Source organism: Ascaphus truei, chromosome 10, assembly GCF_040206685.1.
Source record: "Ascaphus truei isolate aAscTru1 chromosome 10, aAscTru1.hap1, whole genome shotgun sequence".
In the NCBI taxonomy this organism is placed as follows: Eukaryota; Metazoa; Chordata; class Amphibia; order Anura; family Ascaphidae; genus Ascaphus; species Ascaphus truei.
The window spans coordinates 64,408,489-64,434,830 of record NC_134492.1 but is presented as its reverse complement, the minus strand read 5'-3'; the positions used below and the strand labels follow the sequence as shown (position 1 = coordinate 64,434,830).

The window sequence follows — 26,342 nt, the reverse complement described above, 5'->3', positions numbered from 1 at the left end:
ACGCCTTCTCTCTCCCTCTCTCACTTACCCGCACCTTCTCTCTCCCACTCTCACTTACCCGCGCCTTCTCTCTCCCACTCTCACTTAACCGCGCCTTCTCTCTCCCACTCCCACTTACCCACGCCTTCTCTCTCCCTCTCTCACTTACCCGCACCTTCTCTCTCCCACTCTCACTTACCCGCGCCTTCTCTCTCCCACTCTCACTTACCCGTGCCTTCTCTCTCCCACTCTCACTTACCCGCGCCTTCTCTCTCCCTCTCTCACGTACCCGCGGCTTCTCTCTCCCACTCTCTCTTACCCGCGCCTTCTCTCTTCCACTCTCACTTACCCGCGCCTTCTCTCTCCCACTCTCACTTACCCGCGCCTTCTCTCTCCCTCTCTCACGTACCCGCGGCTTCTCTCTCCCACTCTCACTTACCCGCGCCTTCTCTCTCCCACTCTCACTTACCCGCGCCTTCTCTCTCCCACTCTCACTTACCCGCGCCTTCTCTCTCCCACTCTCACTTACCCGCGCCTTCTCTCTCACACTCTCACTTACCCGCGGCTTCTCTCTCCCACTCCCACTTACCCGCGCCTTCTCTCTCCCACTCTCACTTACCCGCACCTTCTCTCTCCCTCTCTCACTTACCCGCGGCTTCTCTCTCCCTCTCTCTCACTTACCCGCACCTTCTCTCTCCCTCTCTCACTTACCCACGCCTTCTCTCTCCCACACTCACTTACCCGCGCCTTCTCTCTCCCACTCTCACTTACCCACGCCTTCTCTCTCCCACTCTCACTTACCCGCGCCTTCTCTCTCCCACTCTCACTTACCCGCGCCTTCTCTCTCCCACTCTCACTTACCCGCGCCTTCTCTCTCCCACTCCCACTTACCGGCGCCTTCTCTCTCCCTCTCTCACTTACCCGCACCTTCTTTCTCCCACTCTCACTTACCCGCACCTTCTCTCTCCCACTCTCACTTAACCGGGCCTTCTCTCTCCCACTCCCACTTACCCACGCCTTCTCTCTCCCTCTCTCACTTACCCACACCTTCTCTCTCCCACTCTCACTTACCCGCGCCTTCTCTCTCCCACTCTCACTTACCCGTGCCTTCTCTCTCCCACTCTCACTTACCCGCGCCTTCTCTCTCCCACTCTCACTTACCCGCGCCTTCTCTCTCCCACTCTCACTTACCCGCGCCTTCTCTCTCCCACTCTCACTTACCCGCGCCTTCTCTCTCCCACTCTCACTTACCCGCGCCTTCTCTCTCCCACTCTCCCTTACCCGCGCCTTCTCTCTCCCTCTCTCCCTTTTTCACTTACCCGCGGCTTCTCTCTCCCTCTCTCACTTACCCGCGCCTTCTCTCTCCCTCTCTCACTTACCCGCGCCTTCTCTCTCCCACTCTCACTTACCCGCGCCTTCTCTCTCCCACTCTCACTTACCCACGCCTTCTTTCTCCCTCTCTCACTTACCCGCGCCTTCTCTCTCACACTCTCACTTACCCGCGCCTTCTCTCTCCCACTCTCACTTACCCGTGCATTCTCTCTCCCTCTCTCACACCTTCTCTCTCCCTCTCTCACGTACCCGCGCCTTCTCTCTCCCTCTCTCACGTACTCGCACCTTCTCTCTCCATCTCTCACTTACCCGCGCCTTCTCTCTCCCTCTCTCACTTACCCGCGCCTTCTCTCTCCCACTCCCACTTACCCACGCCTTCCCTCTCCCTCTCTCACTTACCCGCGCCTTCTCTCTCCCACTCTCACTTACCCGCGCCTTCTCTCTCCCACTCTCACTTACCCACGCCTTCTCTCTCCCTCTCTCCCTCTCTCACTTACCCACGGCTTCTCTCTCCCTCTCTCACTTACACGCGCCTTCTCTCTCCCACTCTCACTTACCCGCTCCTTCTCTCTCCCACTCTCACTTACCCTCGCCTTCTCTCTCCCTCTCTCCCTCTCTAACTTACCTGCGGCTTCTCTCTCCCACTCTCACTTACCCGCGCCTTCTCTCCCTCTCTCCCTCTCTCACTCACCCGCGGCTTCTCTCTCCCACTCTCACGTACCCGCGCCTTCTCTCTCCCTCTCTCACTTACCCGCGGCTTCTCTCTCCCTCTCTCACTTACCCACGCCTTCTCTCTCCCTCTCTCACTCTCTCCCTCTCTCACTTACCCGCGCCTTCTCTCTCCCACTCACACTTACCCGCGCCTTCTCTCTCCCACTCTCACTTACCCGCGCCTTCTCTCTCCCTCTCTCACTTACCCACGCCTTCTCTCTCCCACTCTCACTTACCCGCACCTTCTCTCTCCCACTTACCCACGCCTTCTCTCTCCCTCTCTCACTTACCCGCACCTTCTCTCTCCCACTCTCACTTACCCGCGCCTTCTCTCTCCCACTCTCACTTAACCGCGCCTTCTCTCTCCCACTCTCACTTACCCGCACCTTCTCTCTCCCACTTACCCACGCCTTCTCTCTCCCTCTCTCACTTACCCGCACCTTCTCTCTCCCACTCTCACTTACCCGCGCCTTCTCTCTCCCACTCTCACTTAACCGCGCCTTCTCTCTCCCACTCCCACTTACCCACGCCTTCTCTCTCCCTCTCTCATTTACCTGCACCTTCTCTCTCCCACTCTCACTTACCCGCGCCTTCTCTCTCCCACTCTCACTTACCCGTGCCTTCTCTCTCCCACTCTCACTTACCCGCGCCTTCTCTCTCCCACTCCCACTTACCTGCGCCTTCTCTCTCCCACTCTCACTTACCCGCGCCTTCTCTCTCCCTCTCTCACTTACCCGCGCCTTCTCTCTCCCACTCTCACTTACCCGCGCCTTCTCTCTCCCACTCTCACTTACCCGCGCCTTCTCTCTCACACTCTCACTTACCCGCGGCTTCTCTCTCCCACTCCCACTTACCCGCGCCTTCTCTCTCCCACTCTCACTTACCCGCACCTTCTCTCTCCCTCTCTCACTTACCCGCGGCTTCTCTCTCCCTCTCTCTCACTTACCAGCACCTTCTCTCTCCCTCTCTCACTTACCCACGCCTTCTCTCTCCCACACTCACTTACCCGCGCCTCTCTCTCCCACTCTCACTTACCCACGCCTTCTCTCTCCCACTCTCACTTACCCGCGCCTTCTCTCTCCCACTCTCACTTACCCGCGCCTTCTCTCTCCCACTCTCACTTACCCGCGCCTTCTCTCTCCCACTCCCACTTACCGGCGCCTTCTCTCTCCCACTCTCACTTACCCGTGCCTTCTCTCTCCCACTCTCACTTACCCGCGCCTTCTCTCTCCCACTCCCACTTACCCACACCTTCTCTCACCCTCTCTCACTTACCCGCGCCTTCTCTCTCCCACTCTCACTTACCCGCGCCTTCTCTCTCCCACTCCCACTTACCCGCGCCTTCTCTCTCCCACTCTCACTTACCCGCGCCTTCTCTCTCCCACTCTCACTTTACCGCACCTTCTCTCTCCCACTCTCACTTACCCGCGCCTTCTCTCTCCCACTCTCCCTTACCCGCGCCTTCTCTCTCCCTCTCTCCCTTTTTCACTTACCCGCGGCTTCTCTCTCCCTCTCTCACTTACCCGCGCCTTCTCTCTCCCTCTCTCACTTACCCGCGCCTTCTCTCTCCCACTCTCACTTACCCGCGCCTTCTCTCTCCCACTCTCACTTACCCACGCCTTCTTTCTCCCTCTCTCACTTACCCGCGCCTTCTCTCTCACACTCTCACTTACCCGCGCCTTCTCTCTCCCACTCTCACTTACCCGTGCATTCTCTCTCCCTCTCTCACACCTTCTCTCTCCCTCTCTCACGTACCCGCGCCTTCTCTCTCCCTCTCTCACGTACTCGCACCTTCTCTCTCCATCTCTCACGTACTCGCGCCTTCTCTCTCCCTCTCTCACGTACTCGCGGCTTCTCTTTCCCTCTCTCACTTACCCGCGCCTTCTCTCTCCCTCTCTCACTTACCCGCACCTTCTCTCCCCATCTCTCACTTACCCGCGCCTTCTCTCTCCCTCTCTCACTTACCCGCGCCTTCTCTCTCCCACTCTCACTTACCCGCGCCTTCTCTCTCCCACTCTCACGTAACCCACGCCTTCTCTCTCCCACTCTCACTTACCCGCGCCTTCTCTCTCCCACTCTCACTTACCCGCGCCTTCTCTCTCCCTCTCTCCCTCTCTCACTTACCCGCGGCTTCTCTCTCCCTCTCTCCCTGTCTCACTTACCCGCGCCTTCTCTCTCCCTCTCTCCCTCTCTCACTTACCCGCGGCTTCTCTCTCCCTCTCTCACGTACCCGCGCCTTCTCTCTCCCTCTCTCACTTACCCGCGCCTTCTCTCTCCCTCTCTCTCACTTACCCGCGCCTTCTCTCTCCCTCTCTCTCACTTACCCGCGCCTTCTCTCTCCCTCTCTCTCACTTACCCGCTCCTTCTCTCTCCCTCTCTCACTTACCCACGCCTTCTCTCTCCCACTCTCACTTACCCACGCCTTCTCTCTCCCTCTCTCCCTCTCTCACTTACCCGCGGCTTCTCTCTCCCACTCTCACTTACCCACGCCTTCTCTCTCCCACTCTCACTTACCCACGCCTTCTCTCTCCCACTCTCACTTACCCGTACCTTCTCTCTCCCACTCCCACTTACCCGCGCCTTCTCTCTCCCACTCCCACTTACCCGCGCCTTCTCTCTCCCTCTCTCACGTACCCGCGGCTTCTCTCTCCCACTCTCTCTTACCCGGGCCTTCTCTCTCCCACTCTCACTTACCCGCGCCTTCTCTCTCCCACTCTCACTTACCTGCGCCTTCTCTCTCCCACTCTCACTTACCCGCGCCTTCTCTCTCCCACTCCCACTTACCCGCGCCTTCTCTCTCCCACTCTCACTTACCCGCGGCTTCTCTCTCCCTCTCTCACTTACCCGCGCCTTCTCTCTCCCACTCTCACTTACCCGCGCCTTCACTCTCCCACTCTCACTTACCCGCGCCTTCTCTCTCCCACTCTCACTTACCCGCGCCTTCTCTCTCCCACTCTCACTTACCCGCGCCTTCACTCTCCCACTCTCACTTACCCGCGCCTTCTTTCTCCCACTCTCACTTACCTGCGCCTTCTCTCCCACTCCCACTTACCCGCGCCTTCTCTCTCCCACTCTCACTTACCCGCGCCTTCTCTCTCCCACTCTCACTTACCCGCACCTTCTCTCTCCCACTCCCACTTACCCGCACCTTCTCTCTCCCACTCCCACTTACCCGCGCCTTCTCTCTCCCACTCCCACTTACCCGCGCCTTCTCTCTCCCACTCTCACTTACCCGCGCCTTCTCTCTCCCAGTCACCCGCACATTCTCTCTCCCACTCTCACTTACCCGCGGCTTCTCTCTCCCACTCTCACTTACCCGCGCCTTCTCTCTCCCACTCTCACTTACCCGCGGCTTCACTCTCCCTCTCTCATGTACCCGCGCCTTCTCTCTCCCTCTCTCACACACCCGCGCCTTCTCTCTCCCTCTCTCACATACTCGCGCCTTCTCTCTCCCACTCTCACCCGCGCCTTCTCTCTCCCTCTCTTACATACTCGCATTTTCTCTCTCCCTCTCTCACTTACCCGCGCCTTCTCTCTCCCTCTCTCACTTACCCACGCCTTCTCTCTCCCACTCCCACTTACCCGCGCCTTCTCTCTCCCTCTCTCACGTACCCGCGCCTTCTCTCTCCCTCTCTCACACACCCGCGCCTTCTCTCTCCCTCTCTCACATACTCGCGTTTTCTCTCTCCCTCTCTCACTTACCCACGCCTTCTCTCTCCCTCTCTCACGTACCCGCGCCTTCTCTCTCCCTCTCTCATGTACTCGCGGCTTCTCTCTCCCTCTCTCACTTACCCGCGGCTTCTCTCTACCTCTCTCACGTGCACACGCCTTCTCTCTCCACCTCTCACGTACCCGCGGCTTCTCTCTCCCACTCTCACTTACCCGCGCCTTCTCTCTCCCACTCCCACTTACCCACGCCTTCTCTCTCCCTCTCTCAGTTAACCACGCCTTCTCTCTCCCTCTCTCACGTACTCGCGGCTTCTCTCTCCCTCTCTCACTCACCCGCGGCTTCTCTCTCCCTCTCTCACGTACACACGCCTTCTCTCTCCACCTCTCACGTACCCACGCCTTCTCTCTCCACCTCTTACGTACCCATTTCTCTATCCCCCACCCGCGGCTTCTTTCTCCCCCTCTCACGACCTCGCGGCATCTCTCTCCGCAGTTACTTCACCTTCACATTTAAGGAGATGACGCTAGCCGAGGAGGAGCCTCTGATGCACGCGCCTGACAAAGCGTGTTACCTCATGGCGCACAACGGCTGGGTTATGGGGGACGAACCTCTCAAGAACTTTGCTGAACCTGGTACGTGTTTTGCCTCCCAGAATAGCAGAATAACCCAAATCTGTGCACGGATTACAGTATTTACCTCCGAGCACGTTCTGCTGAATCAGTCATATATTCATTTATAAATAAAGCCTCCCGCCCGCCCGCCCAAACACCGCGCTATTCCGTTTACCTGGTAAGCTTGTGAGCTCTGCCTGTGATCTAGACATCGCCGGGTGTTCTGCATGGGATATATATACAACCTGGGTCTCCGGGCAGGGGGTGAGGGTCTCCCTGCTTCCCTAACCCCGTGTAACCCTGGTCTCCGGGCAGGGGGTGAGGGTCTCCCTGCTTCCCTAACCCCGTGTAACCCTGGTCTCCGGGCAGGGGGTGAGGGTCTCCCTGCTTCCCTAACCCTGTGTAACCCTGGTGGTCTCCAGGCAGGGGGTGAGGGTCTCCCTGCTTCCCTATCCCTGTGTAACCCTGGTCTCCGGGCAGGGGGTGAGGGTCTCCCTGCTTCCCTAACCCCGTGTAACCCTGGTCTCCGGGCAGGGGGTGAGGGTCTCCCTGCTTCCCTAACCCCGTGTAACCCTGGTCTCCGGGCAGGGGGTGAGGGTCTCCCTGCTTCCCTAACCCCGTGTAACCCTGGTCTTCGGGCAGGGGGTGAGGGTCTCCCTGCTTCCCTAACCCCGTGTAACCCTGGTCTCCGGGCAGGGAGTGAGGGTCTCCCTGCTTCCCTAACCCCGTGTAACCCTGGTCTCCGGACAGGGGGTGAGGGTCTCCCTGCTTCCCTAACCTCGTGTAACCCTGGTCTCCGGGCAGGGGGTGAGGGTCTCCCTGCTTCCCTATCCCCGTGTAACCCTGGTCTCCGGGCAGGGGGTGAGGGTCTCCCTGCTGCCCTAACCCCGTGTAACCCTGGTCTCCGGGCAGGGGGTGAGGGTCTCCCTACTTCCCTAACCCCGTGTAACCCTGGTCTCCGGGCAGGGGGTGAGGGTCTCCCTGCTTCCCTATTCCCGTATAACCCTGGTCTCCGGGCAGGGGGTGAGGGTCTCCCTGCTTCCCTAACCCCGTGTAACCCTGGTGGTCTCCGGGCAGGGGGTGAGGGTCTCCCTGCTTCCCTAACCCCGTGTAACCCTGGTCTCCGGGCAGGGGGTGAGGGTCTCCCTGCTTCCCTAACCCCGTGTAACCCTGGTCTCCGGGCAGGGGGTGAGGGTCTCCCTGCTTCCCTAACCCCGTGTAACCCTGGTCTCCGGGCAGGGGGTGAGGGTCTCCCTGCTTCCCTAACCCCGTGTAACCCTGGTCTCCGGGCAGGGGGTGAGGGTCTCCCTGCTTCCCTATCCCGTGTAACCCTGGTCTCCGGGCAGGGGGTGAGGGTCTCCCTGCTTCCCTAACCCTGTGTAACCCTGGTCTCCGGGCAGGGGGTGAGGGTCTCCCTGCTTCCCTAACCCCGTGTAACCCTGGTCTCCGGGCAGGGGGTGAGGGTCTCCCTGCTTCCCTAACCCCGTGTAACCCTGGTCTCCGGGCAGGGGGTGAGGGTCTCCCTGCTTCCCTAACCCCGTGTAACCCTGGTCTCCGGGCAGGGGGTGAGGGTCTCCCTGCTTCCCTAACCCCGTGTAACCCTGGTCTCCGGGCAGGGGGTGAGGGTCTCCCTGCTTCCCTAACCCCGTGTAACCCTGGTCTCCGGGCAGGGGGTGAGGGTCTCCCTGCTTCCCTAACCCCGTGTAACCCTGGTCTCCGTGCTGGGGGTGAGGGTCTCCCTGCTTCCCTATCCCCGTGTAACCCTGGTCTCCGGGCAGGGGGTGAGGGTCTCCCTGCTTCCCTATCCCTGTGTAACCCTGGTCTCCGGGGAGGGGGTGAGGGTCTCCCTGCTTCCCTAACCCCGTGTAATCCTGGTCTCCGGGCAGGGGGTGAGGGTCTCCCTGCTTCCCTAACCCCGTGTAACCCTGGTCTCCGGGCAGGGGGTGAGGGTCTCCCTGCTTCCCTATCCCTGTGTAACCCTGGTCTCCGGGCAGGGGGTGAGGGTCTCCCTGCTTCCCTAACCCTGTGTAACCCTGGTCTCCGGGCAGGGGGTGAGGGTCTCCCTGCTTCCCTAACCCTGTGTAACCCTGGTCTCCGGGCAGGCGGTGAGGGTCTCCCTGCTTCCCTAACCCCGTGTAACCCTGGTCTCCGGGCAGGGGGTGAGGGTCTCCCTGCTTCCCTAACCCCGTGTAACCCTTGTCTCCGGGGAGGGGGTGAGGGTCTCCCTGCTTCCCTAACCCCGTGTAACCCTGGTCTCCGGGCTGGGGGTGAGGGTCTCCCTGCTTCCCTAACCCCGTGTAACCCTGGTCTCTGGGCAGGGGGTGAGGGTCTCCCTTCTTCTCTTACCCCGTGTAACCCTGCTCTCAGGCAGCAGGGGCAGTGGCAGACTTTGGCCACCCCTGGGACGCCTGCCAGCCAGAGGGTAAAGCGGGTGATTATGTGCAGATGCTCCTGAACCTGTTACCAGGAATGGGGAACATATTTTAGGAAGTAGCTCAAGCAGTGCCAGGCCTCTTAGGTAGGATAGGGTTTCCTAGGGGGGTCCTAGTTGAGCTAGGGGCCCTGGAAGGTATGCAGGCAGGGGCAGAAGCCAGGGCTAGGGTAGAGCAGCCTAGGGTCCTGTTCTCAGACAAGCTGGGCAGGGCACATAGTACAGATGAGCCTGTGCTCCCAGGTGATCTGCATCCTCTGCATAAGAATATCTATGGAGTATCAGCAGAGGTGGAAGACAGTGTAGAGAGGAAGGCAAAGGGGGAGTCAGTCTTCAGCCTTCAGAATGGCCTCTGTGAGTTTTTCAGGATGCCATTCAGGATGAGGAATGCTCTGGCTACCTCCCACTGCCTGGTCAGGAGGGCACTAGAGAGAGTGCAGAGGTATGTGGAGACATACAGGGAGAGGATAGTTGGCTTCAGGCAGATCTGGGGTTTGTATCCAGGACAGGTAGCAGCAGTGCTAGCCAGGGTTAGGGAGACAGGGAGGACCAAAGTCTATCACATCAATATGCTCAAGGAGGACATAGCTCTGCCAGATTTCCTAGGGGAGGCTAGGAAGGGAGGTACCATAGAGCAGGTGGAGATAGGAGCTCAGCTGAGTGTCAGGCAGAGAGCAGATGCCAGGGCTATGCTAGAGCAGTATAGGGCTCTGTTCACGGACAAGCCAGGGAGGACACACATCACTGAGCACCCAGTGCTTACAGGGGATCTGAGACCTCTGCATAAGCACGCTTATAGTGTCAGCAGAGGTGAAGGGCAGTATAGAGAGGGAGGTGGAGGAGATGCTGGCCCTAGGGGTAATTGTACCATCCCAGAGCCCTTGGGCTTGTCCGGTAGTCCTAGTGCCTAAGAAGGATGGGACCACCCGGTTCTATGTGGACTACCGGCAGCTCAATGCAGGGACGGTTTAAGATGTCTACCCCATGCCCCGCATGGATGAGTTGCTGGATGAACTCGCGGGGGCAAGGTATCTGACCACCATGGATCTCAGTAAAGGGCTTGCTGATCCCTTTGACCCAGGAGGCTAGGGAGAAGTCGGCTTTCATCACCCCAAGTGGCCTCTATGAGTTCTTAGTGATGCCATTTGGGATGAAGAATGCACCGGCTACCTTCCAACGCCTGGTCAATTGTTTGCTAGAGGGCATGCAAGAGTTTGCAAGGGCTTATCTGGATGATATTGCTGTGTTCAGTAACTCCTGGGAATCACACTTAATTCATGTAGCTGCGGTGCTAGCCAGGATTAGGGAGGCAGGTCTCACCTTAAAACCCACCAAGTGCTTAGTAGGGATGGCTGAAGTCTTATACCTAGGGCATAGGGTGGGTGGAGGGCACCTCAAGCCAGAACCAGCTAAGGTAGAGGCAGTCGTGCAGTGGCCCACTCCCAAAACCAAGAAGCAGGTCATGGCTTTCCTAGGCACCACAGGCTACTATAGGAAGTTTGTTCCCCAGTATAGTGCCATTGCAACACCCCTTACTGACTTGACCCAGAAGCGACTGTCTGTGCTGGTAGTCTGGTCTCCAGCCTGGGAAAAAGCATTTCAGGCTTTGAAGACTGCACCCATCCTTGCCGCTCCAGATTATTCCAAGAAGTTTCTGGTGCAGACTGATGCCTCAGACTTTGGCATTGGGGCTGTGCTCAGCCAGGTGGGGGAGGAGGTCAAGGAACCTCCAATGATGTTTCTGGGCTGCAAGCGCTGCCCAGAGAAGGAGCATATGCCACTATTGAGAAGTAGTGTCTGGCCATAGTATGGGCGCTAAAGAAGTTACAGCCTTATCTCTATGGCAGACACTTCACTGTTATCACTGACCATAACCCCCTAAGTTGGTTGCAGAGGGTGTCGGGAGAGAATGCCAAGCTCTTGCGCTGGAGCCTTGCCTTGCAAGAATGTGACTTCACCATTCAGCACAAGAAAGGCAGTGAGAATGGGAACGCTGATGGCCTCTCCCGGCAGGACAATCCCCAAGACCTAATGACTTCAGAAACCCTCCGGTCAGCCCAACCACCAGAGGAGGTGGCCAGGGCAAACCTTGGGCTTTGAGTGGGGGAGATGTGGCAAAAATGGGGGTAATCAGCGCATTAATAAAGGCAGTGTGCTCAGCTGGTTACCCCTATTTCGAATTGGGGATGAAGGGGTTAATTTTATATGCTGTTCCCATGTACCATTGTCCCCTCTATGCATTGTTGTCCCCTTTTTGCAGGCTAGTCTCTACCTGCAGTGCTGAATAACAGGAGCCGTTCCATTAAGACTGCTAATTTAGGAACGGAGTGAGCCAGCACCCTGATTTTTGGTGTGCAGCCTCAGTGTAACCCCCCAAGAACACATATATTAAAAATATAACTTTGTCATAAGGGAAACATATATTTTTGATGAAGTGCCTTTCTATTGCAGTTTTAAAATGTACCGGCAGGATGCTATTTTTTTCTGCCTGCCTTTGTAATGCATTAAAGAACAAATGTTATTCATACCTGAGCCCCCCTGCTGGGGAGATGCCGATGCGTCTAGGGGATGAAAGACCCCAGAGTCTTAAAAGTGTGACTTAACTGGGATGTTTCTGAGTAGCAGATCCTGTTACTCATCCTGGATATTTCACACCTTGGGACCAAACTCCAGACATTGCGTCCCCAGAAATGAGTGGCCCCTTTTTACTTAGCAGTGCTACCAAGCTGCTTACTGAGCATGCTCAGAGTTACCTGGGCTGGCTGGAGGATTTGCCCATGTGACCTGGCAGGTTCTGATAGGAGGAAGATAATTCCTTGCCAATGGGATGAGGCTAATGTAACACTTCACAGGTCCTTGTCCTTAAAAAGGCCTGTAACCCTCATTCCTGTGTTGTTGCTGTTGCTGTTGTTACCTGATTTCTTCAAGCGGCTAAGATCTAAGTACAGCGGCTACGATTCCAGAACGCAAGGGGTTAAAAACATCGCAACAAGGAAACTTGCCCTGCTTCAGGATTTCGTTAGCCTTGGGGATTCCAGAACGAACCCCAAAGAACCAGAAAAGACTTTGCACTTTCACAGAAGGATTGGACTGGCTATTTATTTGGCAATTTGCAAAATGTGACTACATTTTAAAGGACAATCTTCTGGTGTTTTACACCTTTCTGGACATTATCACCTGTTCCTATACCTGTAAGTGTAATTATTAAGAGTATTCTGCAGTTGTCGTGTGTTTGCCTATCAAGGGAATAAATCTCAGTTTATTTTGCTCAACCTGTTCTGCTCAATCAGGATCCACGAAATATAAATGTGTTATTAAATGTGTCTCCCGTCACACCGTGGGTGCCTGCTCAGGACATCAGCAGGCTGCATCTCGACTGATGCACTTGGACATCCTCTGCTCACTGCTGCTGGCTCTGAGGTGACAAAAGCAGCATCTGCCTGGGACATCCCTCTTGGTTGTGGCTCCATGGCTGTGCTCTGTTCCTCTGTGTGGGCCAGCCCAATCTGGGTTACTGGCCCTGCAGCTTGTGAACGTTGCCCCTGATGGGGTCCCCCAGACCGCTCACGGTCCGGGCAATGTGGCCGGATGTGGCCCACCTTGTGGCAATGATAGCACCATCTCTCAAGCTTGAACTCCCCAGTATAGGGCGTGTTGCTGCCCACTGTATGTTTGGGAGTCCGCTGAGGTTCAGACTTGTCCCCACTAGCCGGAATGGCTGCCTCTCTGGGGAGTGCTGCGTTGCTCACTAAGGCTCTGCTGGTTACATAATCATTTGCTGGCTCTGCTGCTTCCACAGCAGTTACTCTGGGAACGTCCTGTTCCCCGCTGACAAGGTGGGAGTGAGGGGGCCTTCCAAGCGCTGTCGACAGGAGCTGGAGTCGCTGTTCATAGCTAAGCCCTTCTCCCCAGGCGGTGAGGAGTGCAATGAGTCCAGAGGTAGCAAGTCCGGTCGCCGCAGCGACTGATCCATCTGCACCCCCTGGCACCACGCCACCCTCTTCCAGGCGGTCACTGACATCCTCCCGCTGTCCTTGCAGCCCCGGAGCTGGAGGGACCTCCTGCACTCCGGGCTGAGTACTGTCTGCTGCCACAGCAGCTGGTGGGGCCATCCAGCCCTCATATTCTTCTAAATCCTCCTCCAGCTGACTCTTTGAACGACCGTCTGTCGTGAACCCATACCCCACACATCTCTCCACTATCTGCGCCCGGTTCCAGGTACAAAACCTTCCTGTGCGTGGACTCATGGTGCCACTGGGGTATGGGTCCAGAGACCAGTGAATTATCTTGTGCTCTTTGGAAGTGTGTGTAAGTTGCCACTTGTCTGAGGAGCTTGCAATCTACAAGGTCCTCACTATATTACAGAGCCCGCAGGAAACTGCAATATAGGCTTAATCAGTATCTCACCAGCGGCCACCAGTTTTAAATGCCTGTGACGGGAGATGCACTTAATAACACATTTATATTTCGTGGATCCTGATTGAGCAGAACAGGTTGAGCAAAATAAACTGAGATTTATTCCCTTGATAGGCAAACACACGACAACTGCAGAATACACTTAATAATTACACTTATGGGTATAGGAACAGGGGATAATGTCCAGAAAGGTGCAAAGCACCAGAAGATTGTCTTTTAAAAATGTAGTCCTTTTGCAAATTGCCACATAAATAGCCAGTCCAATCCTTCTGTGAAAGTGCAAAGTCTTTTCTGGTTCTTTGGGGTTCGTTCTGGAATCCCCAGGGCTAACGAAATCCTGAAGCAGGGCAAGTTTCCGTGTTGCGATGTTTTTAACCCCTTGCGTTCTGGAATCGTAGCCGCTGTACTTAGATCTTATCCGCTTGAAGAAATCAGGTAACAACAGCAACAACAGCAACACAGGAATGAGGGTTACAGGCCTTTTTAAGGACAAGGACCTGTGAAGTGTTACATTAGCCTCATCCCATTGGCAAGGAATTATCTTCCTCCTATTAGAACCTGCCATGTCACATGAGCAAATCCTACAGCCAGCCCAGGTAACTCTGAGCATGCTCAGTAAGCAGCTTGGTAGCACTGCTGAGTAAAAATGGGCCACTCATTTCTGGGGACGCAACGTCTGGAGTTTGGTCCCAAGGTGTGAAATATCTAGGATGAGTAACAGGATCTGGTACTCCGAAACATCCTGATTAAGTGACACTGTAAGACTCTGGGGTCTTTCATCCCCTAGACGCATCGGCATCTCCCCAGCAGGGGGCTCATGGATGCATAACATTTGTTCCTTAATGCATTACAAAGGCAGGCAGAAAAAAAATAGCATCCTGCCGGTACATTTTAAAATCGCAACAGAAAGGCACTTCATCAAAAATATATGTTTCCCTTATGACAAAGTTATATTTTTAATATGTGTGTGCTTGGGGGGTTACACTGAGGCTGCACACCAAAAATCAGGGGGCTGGCTCACTCCGTTCCTGAATTAGCAGTCTTATGTTATTCAGCACTGCAGGTAGTGACTAGCCTGCAAAAAGGGGACTACAATGCATAGAGGGGAGAATGGCACATGGGAACAGCATATAAAATTAACCCCTTCATCCCCAATACGAAATAGGGGTAACCAGCTGAGCACACTGCCTTTATTAATGCGCTGATTACCCCCATTTTCGCCACATGCAGTATGGAGGGAGACCTTTACGCTGCGTCCGGCTGGTCTCACCGCAGTAGTATAGCGGGAGACCTTTACACCACGTCCGGCTGGTCTCACACCGCAGTAGTGTAGCGGGAGACCTTTACACCGCGTCCGGCTGGTCTCACACCGCCGTAGTATAGCGGGAGACCTTTACACCGCGTCCGGCTGGTCTCACACCGCAGTAGTGTAGCGGGAGACCTTAACACCGCGTCCGGCTGGTCTCACACCGCAGTAGTGTAGCGGGAGACCTTTACACCGCGTCCGGCTGGTCTCACACCGCCGTAGTATAGCGGGAGACCTTTACACCGCGTCCGGCTGGTCTCACACCGCAGTAGTGTAGCGGGAGACCTTAACACCGCGTCCGGCTGGTCTCACGCCGCAGTAGTATAGCGGGAGACCTTAACACCGCGTCTGGCTGGTCTCACACCGCTGCAGTATGGAGGGAGACCTTTAAACCACGTCCGGCTGGTCTCACGCCGCTGGAATGCTCCAAGCTCCCTTTTTTGGGGAACCCCGGCCTGGCGCCCGGCTTCCTAAGTCCTGCAGGCGTCCAGCCCGGCTGCATTAATCTGTGCCTACGACATGCCCAATCTCTTCTGGGGACTTAACCACATGCCCAACAGCATAAATTGGCTCCTGGTGACAGTTCTGCCGAAGCTGCGGTGATGAGCACGGTGAAAGAAACTTAGGGACATGGTTACACATAACATAAAGGTATTTCAATGATGGAAGGGTGGGAAAGAGAGATAATTGGTTGGCCACTGGCCAGGGAGCAGCAGATTTAAGCCCCACGCCTGCTCCTTTCCCTCCACCACCTAGTATGGGCCGGCAAAACCCCCTCCCCCCCCCACCACCCTCCCTCCCGTAGATTTTGAATGACCTTGTGGAGAGGGGGAAGGGGAGAGCTAACCCAAACCAATCTATGTCAGATACTTCAGCACTTATGGGAGATGGCTCCATTTTGGGGCCTCTGCCTTTTCTCGTGCTCATCTTACGTTTTATCAGAAGGGACAGTTGCCCACATCTGTACCTTTGGCCCCTATCTGATTTGGGATGGGAGTCTTCTCTTTGTGATGGAAGTTTTCAGTCCCAAACAGCTTCAGAAGACCTAAATATCCTGATCTCCTCGTCTCAGGCTCCAACGTTTACCTCCGGAGGGAGCTGATCTGCTGGGGGGACAGCGTGAAACTGCGCTATGGCGAGAAGCCCTCGGACTGTCCGTACCTGTGGGATCACATGAGGAAGTACACGGAGATCACCGCCAAGTATTTCCATGGAGTGCGTCTGGACAACTGCCACTCTACCCCCATCCATGTGGCGGAGGTACGGAGCCCTGCGCAGGGGGAGGAAGCTGGGTGTGTCACTCGGAGTCTTGGGTCAGGCTGAGGTGCGGGGTCTCGGGTCAGGCTGTGGTGCGAGGTCTCGGGTCAGGCTGAGGGGCGGGGTCTCGGGAGCTGTGAGGTGCGGGGTCTCGGGTCAGCCTGAGGGCCGGGGTCTCGGGTCAGGCTGAGGTGCGGGGTCTCGGGTCAGGCTGAGGTGCGGGGTCTCGGGTCAGGCTGAGGTGCGGGTCTCAGGTCAGGCTGAGCGGCGGGGTCTCGGGTCAGGATGAGGGGCGGGTCCCGGGTCAGGCTGAGGGGCGGGTCCCGGGTCAGGCTGAGGTGCGGGGTCTCGGGTCAGGCTGAGGTGCGGGGTCTAGAGGTCAGGCTGAGGGGCGGGGTCTCGGGTCAGGCTGAGGGGCGGGGTCTCGGGTCAGGCTGAGGTGCGGGGTCTCGGGTCAGGCTGAGGTGCGGGGTCTCGGGTCAGGCTGAGGTGCAGGGTCTCGGGTCAGGCTGAGGTGCGGGGTCTTGGGTCAGGCTGAGGTGCGGGGTCTCGGGTCAGGCTGAGATGCGGGGTCTCGGGTCTCAGGTCAGGCTGAGGGGCGAGGTCTCGGGTCAGGCTGAGTGGCGGGGTCTCGGGTCAGGCTGAGGTGCGGGGTCTCGGGTCAGGCTGAGGGGCGGGGTCTCGGGTCAGGCTGAGGGGCGGGGTCTCGGGTCAGGCTGAGGGGCGGGGTCTCGGGTCAGGGTGAGGGGCGGGGTCTCGGGTCAGGCTGAGGTGCGGGGTCTCGGGTCAGGCTGAGGTGCGGGGTCTCGGGTCAGGCTGAGGTGCGGGGTCTCGGGTCAGGCTGAGGTGCGGGGTCTCGGGTCAGGCTGAGGGGCGGGGTCTCGGGTCAGGCTGAGGTGCGGGGTCTCGGGTCAGGCTGAGGGGCGGGGTCTCGGGTCAGGCTGAGGTGCGGGTCTCGGGTCAGGCTGAGGTGCGGGTGTCACGGGAGGGCAGGCCCAATACACATTTATATTTAAGGGATCAGTCACAGGGCAAAACAGACAGTAAAATAAATTGCGGTTTATTCGGACAAGACCTCGGAAACACACAGACATACAAGAAACAGAGAATATACACACTTACGGGGGTCTGGGGAAGAGATCTACCCTTTCCTAGTTGCAAGGCGCCTGTTCAGCAAAGGCTTACCTTGATAGGACCTTGGGCTCCTGGACCGAAATCCCGCCTGCTGGCTAGGCCTCCCCATGCTTCCAGGTGTGAATAGCTCTTTCACAGAAGCATCAGAAGTGAGAGGCCCGCCAGCAGATGCTTGTCATCAGATCTCCAACAGGAAAAAGAGAGAGAGAGCTGCTTTTACAGCACGCTCTTATATAGGCTGAATTCCTACCTAAATCATTGAGGGGTGTAATAGCCAATTAAAGCAGGGATTGAAATTACGCATTCCCTGATAGGAGGGATAAATTCAAAACTTGCCAATAGAAACCTTGCTTATCAGTTCTGACATCCAGGGCCGTTTTCTTTTTCCCTGAGGTGCGGGGTCTCGGGTCAGGCTGAGGGGCGGGGTCTCGAGTCAGGCTGAGGGGCGGAGTCTCGGGTCAGGCTGAGGTGCAGGTCTCGGGTCAGGCTGAGGTGCAGGTCTCGGGTCAGGCTGAGGTGCAGGTCTCGGGTCAGGCTGAGGGGCGGAGTCTCGGGTCTCGGGTCAGGCTGAGGGCCGGGGTCTCGGGTCAGGCTGAGGGGCGGGTCTCGGGTCAGGCTGAGGGGCGGGTCCCGGGTCAGGCTGAGGGGCGGAGTCTCGGGTCTCGGGTTAGGCTGAGGTGCGGGGGTCTCGGGTCAGGCTGAGGTGCGGGGTCTCGGGTCAGGCTGAGGGGCGGGGTCTCGGGTCTCGGGTCAGGCTGAGGGGCGGGTCTTGGGTCAGGCTGAGGTGTGAGGTCTCGGGTCAGGCTGAGGTGCGGGTCCCGGGTCAGGCTGAGGGGCGGGTCAGGCTGAGGTGGGGGTCTCGGGTCAGGCTGAGGGGCAGGGTCTCGGGTCAGGCTGAGGGGTGGAGTCTCGGGTCTCGGGTCAGGCTGAGGGCCGGGGTCTCGGGTCAGGCTGAGGGACGGGTCTCGGGTCAGGCTGAGGGGCGGGTCCCGGTTCAGGCTGAGGGCGGAGTCTCGGGTCTCGGGTTGGGCTGAGGTGCGGGGGTCTCGGGTCTCGGGTCAGGCTGAGGGGCGGGGTCTCGGGTCTCGGGTCAGGCTGAGGGGCGGGTCTTGGGTCAGGCTGAGGTGCGGGGTCTCGGGTCAGGCTGAGGTGCGGGTCCCGGGTCAGGCTGAGGGGCGGGGTCTCGGGTCAGGCTGAGGGCCGGGGTCTCGGGTCAGGCTGAGGGCCGGGGTCTCGGGTCAGGCTGAGGGGCGGGTCTCGGGTCAGGCTGAGGGGCGGGTCCCGGGTCAGGCTGAGGGGCGGAGTCTCGGGTCTCGGGTTAGGCTGAGGTGCGGGGGTCTCGGGTCCCGGGTCAGGCTGAGGGGCGGGGTCTCGGGTCAGGCTGAGGTGCGGGGTCTTCGGTCAGGCTGAGGGGCGGAGTCTCGGGTCTCGGGTCAGGCTGAGGGGCGGGGTCTCGGGTCAGGCTGAGGTGAAGGTCTCGGGTCAGGCTGAGGGGCGGGGTCTCGGGTCTCGGGTCAGGCTGAGGTGCGGGGTCTCGGGTCAGGCTGAGGTGCAGGTCTCGGGTCAGGCTGAGGGGCGGAGTCTCGGGTCTCGGGTCAGGCTGAGGGCCGGGGTCTCGGGTCAGGCTGAGGGCCGGGGTCTCGGGTCAGGCTGAGGGGCGGGTCCCGGGTCAGGCTGAGGGCCGGGGTCTCGGGTCAGGCGGAGTCTCGGGTCTCGGGTTAGGCTGAGGTGCTGGGGTCTCGGGTCCCGGGTCAGGCTGAGGGGCGGGGTCTTGGGTCAGGCTGAGGTGAGGGGTCTCGGTCAGGCTGAGGGGCGGGGTCTCGGGTCAGGCTGAGGGGCGGGGTCTCGGGTCAGGCTGAGGGTTGGGTCTCGGGTCAGGCTGAGGTGCGGGTCCCGGGTCAGGCTGAGGTGGGGGTCTCGGGTCAGGCTGAGGGGCGGAGTCTCGGGTCAGGCTGAGGTGCGGGGTCTCGGGTCAGGCTGAGATGCGGGGTCTCGGGTCAGGCTGAGGGGCGGGGTCTCGGGTCAGGCTGAGGTGGGGGTCTCGGGTCTCAGGTCAGGCTGAGGGGCGGGGTCTCGGGAGCTGTGAGGTGCGGGGTCTCGGGTCAGGCTGTGGGGCGGGGTCTCGGGTCAGGCTGAGGTGCGGGGTCTCGGGTCAGGCTGAGGGGCGGGGTCTCGGGTCAGGCTGAGGGGCAGGGTCTCGGGTCAGGCTGAGGGGCGGGGTCTCGGGTCTCGGGTCAGGCTGAGGGGCGGGGTCTCGGGTCAGTCTGAGGGGCGGAGTCTCGGGTCAGGCTGAGGGGCGGGGTCTCGGGTCTCGGGTCAGGCTGAGGGGCGGGGTCTCGGGTCTCGGGTCAGGCTGAGGGGCGGGGTCTCGGGTCAGGCTGAGGGGCGGGTCCCGGGTCAGGCTGAGGGGCGGGGTCTCAGGTCAGGCTGAGGTGCGGGGTCTCTGGTCAGGCTGAGGTGGGGGTCTCGGGTCAGGCTGAGGTGCGGGGTCTCGGGTCTCGGGTCAGGCTGAGGTGCGGGGTCTCGGGTCAGGCTGAGGTGCGGGGTCTCGGGTCAGGCTGAGGGGCGGGGTCTCGGGTTAGGCTGAGGGGCGGGGTCTCGGGTCAGGCTGAGGGGCGGGGTCTCGGGTCAGGCTGAGGTGCGGGGTCTCGGGTCTCGGTTCAGGCTGAGGGGCGGGGTCTCGGGTCAGGCTGAGGTGGGGGTCTCGGTTCAGGCTGAGGTACGGGGTCTCGGGTCAGGCTGAGGTGCGGGGTCTCGGGTCAGGCTGAGGTGTGGGGTCTCGGGTCAGGCTGAGGTGGGGGTCTCGGGTCAGGCTGAGGTGCGGGGTTTCGGGTCAGGCTGAGGTGCGGGGTCTCGGGTCAGGCTGAGGTGCGAGGTCTCGGGTCAGGCTGAGGTGCGGGGTCTCGGGTCAGGCTGAGGTGCGGGGTCTCGGGTCAGGCTAAGGTGCGGGGTCTCGGGTCAGGCTGAGGTGCGGGGTCTCGGGTCAGGCTGAGGTGTGGGGTCTCGGGTGAGGCTGAGGTGGGGGTCTCGGGTCAGGCTGAGGTGGGGGTCTCGGGTCAGGCTGAGGTGCGGGGTCTCGGGTCAGGCTGAGGTGCGGGGTCTCGGGTCAGGCTGAGGTGCGGGGTCTCGGGTCAGGCTAAGGTGCGGGATCTCGGGTCAGGCTGAGGTGCGGGGTCTCGGGTCAGGCTGAGGGGCGGGGTCTCGGGTCAGGCTAAGGTGCGGGATCTCGGGTCAGGCTGAGGTGCGGGGTCTCGGGTCAGGCTGAGGGGCGGGGTCTCGGGTCAGGCTGAGGGGCGGGGTGTCAGGGTCTCAGGTAATATACATAGTGTGTGTGTCTATATATTTTTACATGGGATTAAGGCCTTAATGTAAATTATATCCATCTGATTAAACATAGATCTAGGTATGTATATTATATCCATATAGTCATGTACAGGGATTTAATATGTATGACTAAGCCACATATATAGGATTAATCTATCTGCATATAGGGTTATCGTTATATAAGGATGTTTGTTTATTGAGCTGTTTATCTGTATCTTGGGATTTATGTGTGTATATAGGGCTGTCTGTGTATAAAGGATGTTCCGTATATAGGGCTCTCTGTGTTTATATACAGTAGGATGACTGTATATAGGACTGTCTGTGTGTGTATATATAGTAGGATGTCTGTATATAGGGCTGTGTGTGTATATACAGTAGGATGTCTGTATAAAAGGCTGTCTGTGTGTATATACAGTAGGATGTCTGTATATAGGGCTGTGTGTGTATATACAGTAGGATGTCTGTATAAAAGGCTGTCTGTGTGTATATACAGTAGGATGTCTGTAAATAGGGCTGTCTGTGTGTATATACAATTGGATGTCTGTATATAGGGCTGTCTGTGTGTATATACAGTTGGATGTCTGTATATAGGGCTGTCTGTGTGTGTATACAGTAGGATGTCTGTATATAGGGCTGTCGGTGTGTATATACAGTTGGATGTCTGTATATAGGGCTGTCTGTGTGTATATACAGTTGGATGTCTGTATATAGGGCTGTCGGTGTGTATATACAGTTGGATGTCTGTATATAGGGCTGTCTGTGTGTGTATACAGTAGGATGTCTGTATATCGGGCTGTCGGTGTGTATATACAGTTGGATGTCTGTATATAGGGCTGTCTGTGTGTGTATATAGTAGGATGTCTGTATATAGGGCTGTCTGTGTGTATATACAGTTGGATGTCTGTATATAGGGCTGTCGGTGTGTATATACAGTTGGATGTCTGTATATAGGGCTGTCTGTGTGTGTATACAGTTGGATGTCTGTATATAGGGCTGTCTGTGTGTATATACAGTTGGATGTCTGTATATAGGGCTGTCTGTGTATATACAGTTGGATGTCTGTATATAGGGCTGTCGGTGTGTATATACAGTTGGATGTCTGTTGTGACAAAATACCCTTTTTGGCTGAAGGGTTCTTGTCTCGGAACCTTAAATCCCGCTGTAGTTTAGGGTAAAGCGCAATCACAGGACATCCAGCTCTGGTTTAAGTGCTTTATTTTCTGTGTCACTCCAGCAGACAAAATCAAGACAAACAAAAGAATCAAAATAAATCCTCGCTCTATCTGAGCATTAACTACACAGCAATTCTCCAGCTATCTCTGGGAGGCTTCCCACTTACCCAACAATAAAACACAGATATCATAACCCAAACCTGTTGCAGGCCAGTGCCTGTCTGTAGCACCCAGCTCTCTTAGGCTGAGGCCCCAGTGCCTGTCTGTAGCACCCAGCTCTCTTAGGCTGAGGCCCCAGTGCCTGTCTTTAGCACCCAGCTCTCTTAGGCTGAGGCCCCAGTGCCTGTCTGTAGCACCCAGCTCTCTTAGGCTGAGGCCCCAGTGCCTGTCTGTAGCACCCAGCTCTCTTAGGCTGAGGCCCCAGTGCCTGTCTGTAGCACCCAGCTCTCTTAGGCTGAGGCCCCAGTGCCTGTCTGTAGCACCCAGCTCTCTTAGGCTGAGGCCCCAGTGCCTGTCTGTAGCACCCAGCTCTCTTAGGCTGAGGCCCCAGTGCCTGTCTGTAGCACCCAGCTCTCTTAGGCTGAGGCCCCAGTGCCTGTCTGTAGCACCCAGCTCTCTTAGGCTGAGGCCCCAGTGCCTGTCTGTAGCACCCAGCTCTCTTAGGCCACGTCCATAGAGGGGTTGTCAGTGCTGGACCGCGCTGACGCTGAGGCTCGCCTGCTGAAATCTGTGCGATTTCATGCCCATGCAGGTGAGCCAGCGGGCGCGATCGAGAGGCGGGGGGAGGCAGAGGGAGGCGGGGCAGTAACGTCGCTGGTCCAATCGCCCGCGACGCACCGACGTCACGGCGCCGTAACGTTGACGCTGCTCCGCGCTGATTGGATGTTTTCAGCCGACAGCGCTCTGAAAAACAGCTTGGCTGTCGGCTGAAAAATCCAGCGCCTCAGCACGCCTGCGGACGCTCGCGTGAGCCCCCTCTAAAGACATCCTCATGGAGGATGCAGGGGCTCAGCGCGGAGCGTCAGCACGGCTCAGCGCGGCCTCCCCTGCTATGGACTCGGCCTTAGGCTAAGGCCCCGCTCCCTCAGTCAGCGCGCCCGCACTGCATGCAGGCAGCCGCTGAGAGGCACAGACCGCTATCTGCGGTCTGTAGGGAGCCGGAGCGGGGGGGGGGGGGGCGTGGTTTGAGCGGGGGGGGCGTGGTTTGATGGAGGGTCCGTCCGTTCGTACCCACCTCCCCTCCTCCGGTGTGCAGGAGCCCGGAGGCCAGGCTCCCTCCTCCTAAATGAAACTTGAGTCGGCAAAAAATAAATAAAAAAACAGGCCGCCTCCCTACGAGCTCCTTCCCTGCTCCCCTGCTCATCTCCTCATTGGCTCACACGCGCACCACGTGACGCGTCAACGCTCCAGAACACCTTCTTCTGGTAGCGCTGGCCGGCTGACGCGTCACAGCACGTAGTGAGTCACGGAGGGAGGAGGCAGCGGAGACCAACGGATTGCAGGTAAGGGGCTGGTGGCGCACGCGTCTGCACGCACCACCGGACGCAGCGGGACCAAGCCCTTAGGCTTTGGTCCCGCTGCGTCCGACGGCGCGGGCGGCCGCGTGGGCGCTACGCACCATCTGATGTTTTTCTCCCGAGCGGTCCCAGTCCCCCCTCGCTGCACGGCTCACTACGCGCTGTGACGCGTCAGCCGCCAGGGGATGCAAGAGAATTGTAATCCCAAGCGGCGACGCGTCACGTGGTGTGGTTGTGAGCCAATGAGGAGGGGAGGCTTCGGGGAGCGGGGAGGAGAGGGTGGGGGGAAAGCAGCGATTTTAAATAAACTCTGCAGCACCAAGGGAGCCCCCCCTGCTCCCTCCCACAGACTCTCTCCTCTTCGCCATGGGAGGTGTGTGTGTGTGTGTGTGTGTGTGTGACACACACACCTGTAAGCATACTGTAGAGTGGGGCTTCGCCGTTGTACACGCTGGTCATGTACTGCGGGACAATGTCAGCACCTAAGTATTGGGTTGAAGGCCCCCCTAGCAGTGACGGGGTTAATTCGCCTGCCGAACTGTCAGCGATCCCCCTTCCGATCCCCTCCCTGCTCCGATCCCCCGTGCTCCGATTCACCCCCCGTGTGTATTTGTGAGTGCGTGAGTGCCTGTCTGTGTGTGAGGGGCTGAGTGCGTGAGTGCCTGTCTGTGTGTGTGTGGGGCTGAGTGCGTGAATGCCTGTCTGTGTGTGAGGGGCTGAGTGCGTGAGTGCCTGTCTGTGTGTGTGAGGGGCTGAGTGCGTGAGTGCCTGTCTGTGTGTGTGAGGGGCTGAGTGCGTGAGTGCCTGTCTGTGTGTGTGTGGGGCTGAGTGCGTGAATGCCTGTCTGTGTGTGTGAGGGGCTGAGTGCGTGAATGCCTGTCTGTGTGTGTGAGGGGCTGAGTGCGTGAGTGCCTGTCTGTGTGTGTGTGTGGGGCTGAGTGCGTGAGTACCTGTCTGTGTGTGTGAGGGGCTGAGTGCGTGAGTACCTGTCTGTGTGTGTGTGGGGCTGAGTGCGTGAGTACCTGTCTGTGTGTGTGAGGGGCTGAGTGCGTGAGTGCCTGTCTGTGTGTGTGTGGGGCTGAGTGCGTGAGTGCCTGTCTGTGTGTGTGAGGGGCTGAGTGCGTGAGTGCCTGTCTGTGTGTGTGAGGGGCTGAGTGCGTGAGTGCCTGTCTGTGTGTGTGAGGGGCTGAGTGCGTGAGTGCCTGTCTGTGTGTGTGTGGGGCTGAGTGCGTGAGTGCCTGTCTGTGTGTGTGTGGGGCTGAGTGCGTGAGTACCTGTCTGTGTGTGTGAGGGGCTGAGTGCGTGAGTGCCTGTCTGTGTGTGTGTGGGGCTGAGTGCGTGAGTGCCTGTCTGTGTGTGTGAGGGGCTGAGTGCGTGAGTGCCTGTCTGTGTGTGTGTGGGGCTGAGTGCGTGAGTACCTGTCTGTGTGTGTGAGGGGCTGAGTGCGTGAGTTCCTGTCTGTGTGTGTGTGGGGCTGAGTGCGTGAGTGCCTGTCTTTGTGTGTGTGGGGCTGAGTGCGTGAATGCCTGTCTGTGTGTGTGAGGGGCTGAGTGCGTGAGTGCCTGTCTGTGTGTGTGTGGGGCTGAGTGCGTGAGTGCCTGTCTGTGTGTGTGAGGGGCTGAGTGCGTGAGTGCCTGTCTGTGTGTGTGAGGGGGTGAGTGCCTGTCTGTGTGTGTGAGGGGCTGAGTGCGTGAGTGCCTGTCTGTATGTGTGTGGGGCAGAGTGCGTGAGTGCCTGTCTGTGTGTGTGAGGGGCTGAGTGCGTGAGTGCCTGTCTGTGTGTGTGAGGGGCTGAGTGCGTGAGTGCCTGTCTGTGTGTGTGTGGGGCTGAGTGCGTGATTGCCTGTCTGTGTGTGTGAGGGGCTGAGTGCGTGAGTGCCTGTCTGTGTGTGTGTGGGGCTGAGTGCGTGAGTGCCTGTCTGTGTGTGTGTGGGGCTGAGTGCGTGAGTGCCTGTCTGTGTGTGTGTGTGGGGCTGAGTGCGTGAGTACCTGTCTGTGTGTGTGAGGGGCTGAGTGCGTGAGTGCCTGTCTGTGTGTGTGAGGGGCTGAGTGCGTGAGTGCCTGTCTGTGTGTGTGAGGGGCTGAGTGCGTGAGTGCCTGTCTGTGTGTGTGTGAGGGGCTGAGTGCGTGAGTGCCTGTCTGTGTGTGTCAGGGGCTGAGTGAGTGAGTGCCTGTCTGTGTGTGTGAGGGGCTGAGTGTGTGAGTGCCTGTCTGTGTGTGTGAGGGGCTGAGTGCGTGAGTGCCTGTCTGTGTGTGTGTGTGTGAGGGGCTGAGTGCGTTGGTGCCTGTCTGTGTGTGTGAGGCGCTGAGTGCGTGAGTGCCTGTCTGTGTGTGTGTGGGGCTGAGTGCGTGAGTGACTGTCTGTGTGTGTGAGGGGCTGAGTGCGTGAGTGCCTGTCTGTGTGTGTGTGGGGCTGAGTGCGTGAGTGCCTGTCTGTGTGTGTGAGGGGCTGAGTGCGTGAGTGCCTGTCTGTGTGTGTGGGGCTGAGTGCGTGAGTGCCTGTCTGTGTGTGTGAGGGGCTGAGTGCGTGAGTGCCTGTCTGTGTGTGTGTGGGGCTGAGTGCGTGAGTGCCTGTCTGTGTGTGTGAGGGGCTAAGTGCGTGAGTGCCTGTCTGTGTGTGTGAGGGGCTGAGTGCGTGAGTGCCTGTCTGTGTGTGGGGCTGAGTGCGTGAGTGCCTGTCTGTGTGTGTGAGGGGCTAAGCGGTTGAGGGGCTGAGCGGTTGAGGGGCTGAGCGGTTGAGTGGCTGAGCGGTTGAGGGGCTGAGACGCCATCGATTGTAAGACGCACCATCGATTTGGCCCTTACAAATCGAGGAAAATTACTTTTTCACTTACCATGTTTCAGGAGAGGTCCCATGTCAGCGGAGGATGAAGCTTTGTTGAAGATGGACAGTGGGCAGGTGTGCGGCGGCGAGAGAAAAGGGCCCAAGTCTGCAGGTGAATGAAGATAATAAGACAGCGGGCGTGCGGTGGAGGTGGCGGTAGGAGATCATAATAGCAGGAGAGCTGAGCAGGAGCAGAGCTTCATAGGGGAACGGCTGGGGATGAGCGCACTGTAACACCAGAAGTTGACCGGTGTCGTAGTCCCGCCCGCTGTCCATATTCAACCATCTGCAGACATGGGACCTCTGCTGCTGCGCCCCCTTTGTCCTCCGCTGACATGGGACTTCTCCTGGAACATGGTAAGTGAAAAGAGGGGGTTAGTACTGTGGACACTTTTTATTTTGTATTTTTTTTAATACATCGATTCTAAGACGCACCCCGATTTCAGACATGTGAAAATCGAAAAAAAGGTGCGTCTTAGAATCGAGGAAATAGGGTAATAATAATAACATGTTCTTGTATAGCGCTGCTAGTTTTACGCAGCGCTTTACAGAGACATTTTGCAGGCACAGGTCCCTGCCCCGTGGAGCTTACAATCTATGTTTTTGGTGCCTGAGGCTCAGGGAGATAAAGTGACTTGCCCAAGGTCACAAGGAGCCGA

General features: G+C 58.1%; 1 protein-coding gene across 4 annotated transcripts in view; it reads left to right on the top strand.

The window, feature by feature from the left end:
• Positions 1–26,342, top strand: part of AGL (amylo-alpha-1,6-glucosidase and 4-alpha-glucanotransferase) — a 340,722-nt gene that overhangs the window by 175,150 nt on the left and 139,230 nt on the right. For all 4 annotated transcript variants that reach the window (XM_075617125.1, XM_075617126.1, XM_075617123.1 and 1 more), the window contains exons 11-12: positions 6,185–6,324; positions 15,529–15,716. In XM_075617125.1, the coding sequence (XP_075473240.1) occupies positions 6,185–6,324; positions 15,529–15,716 (328 nt within the window). The remainder of the gene's footprint in view (positions 1–6,184; positions 6,325–15,528; positions 15,717–26,342) is intronic.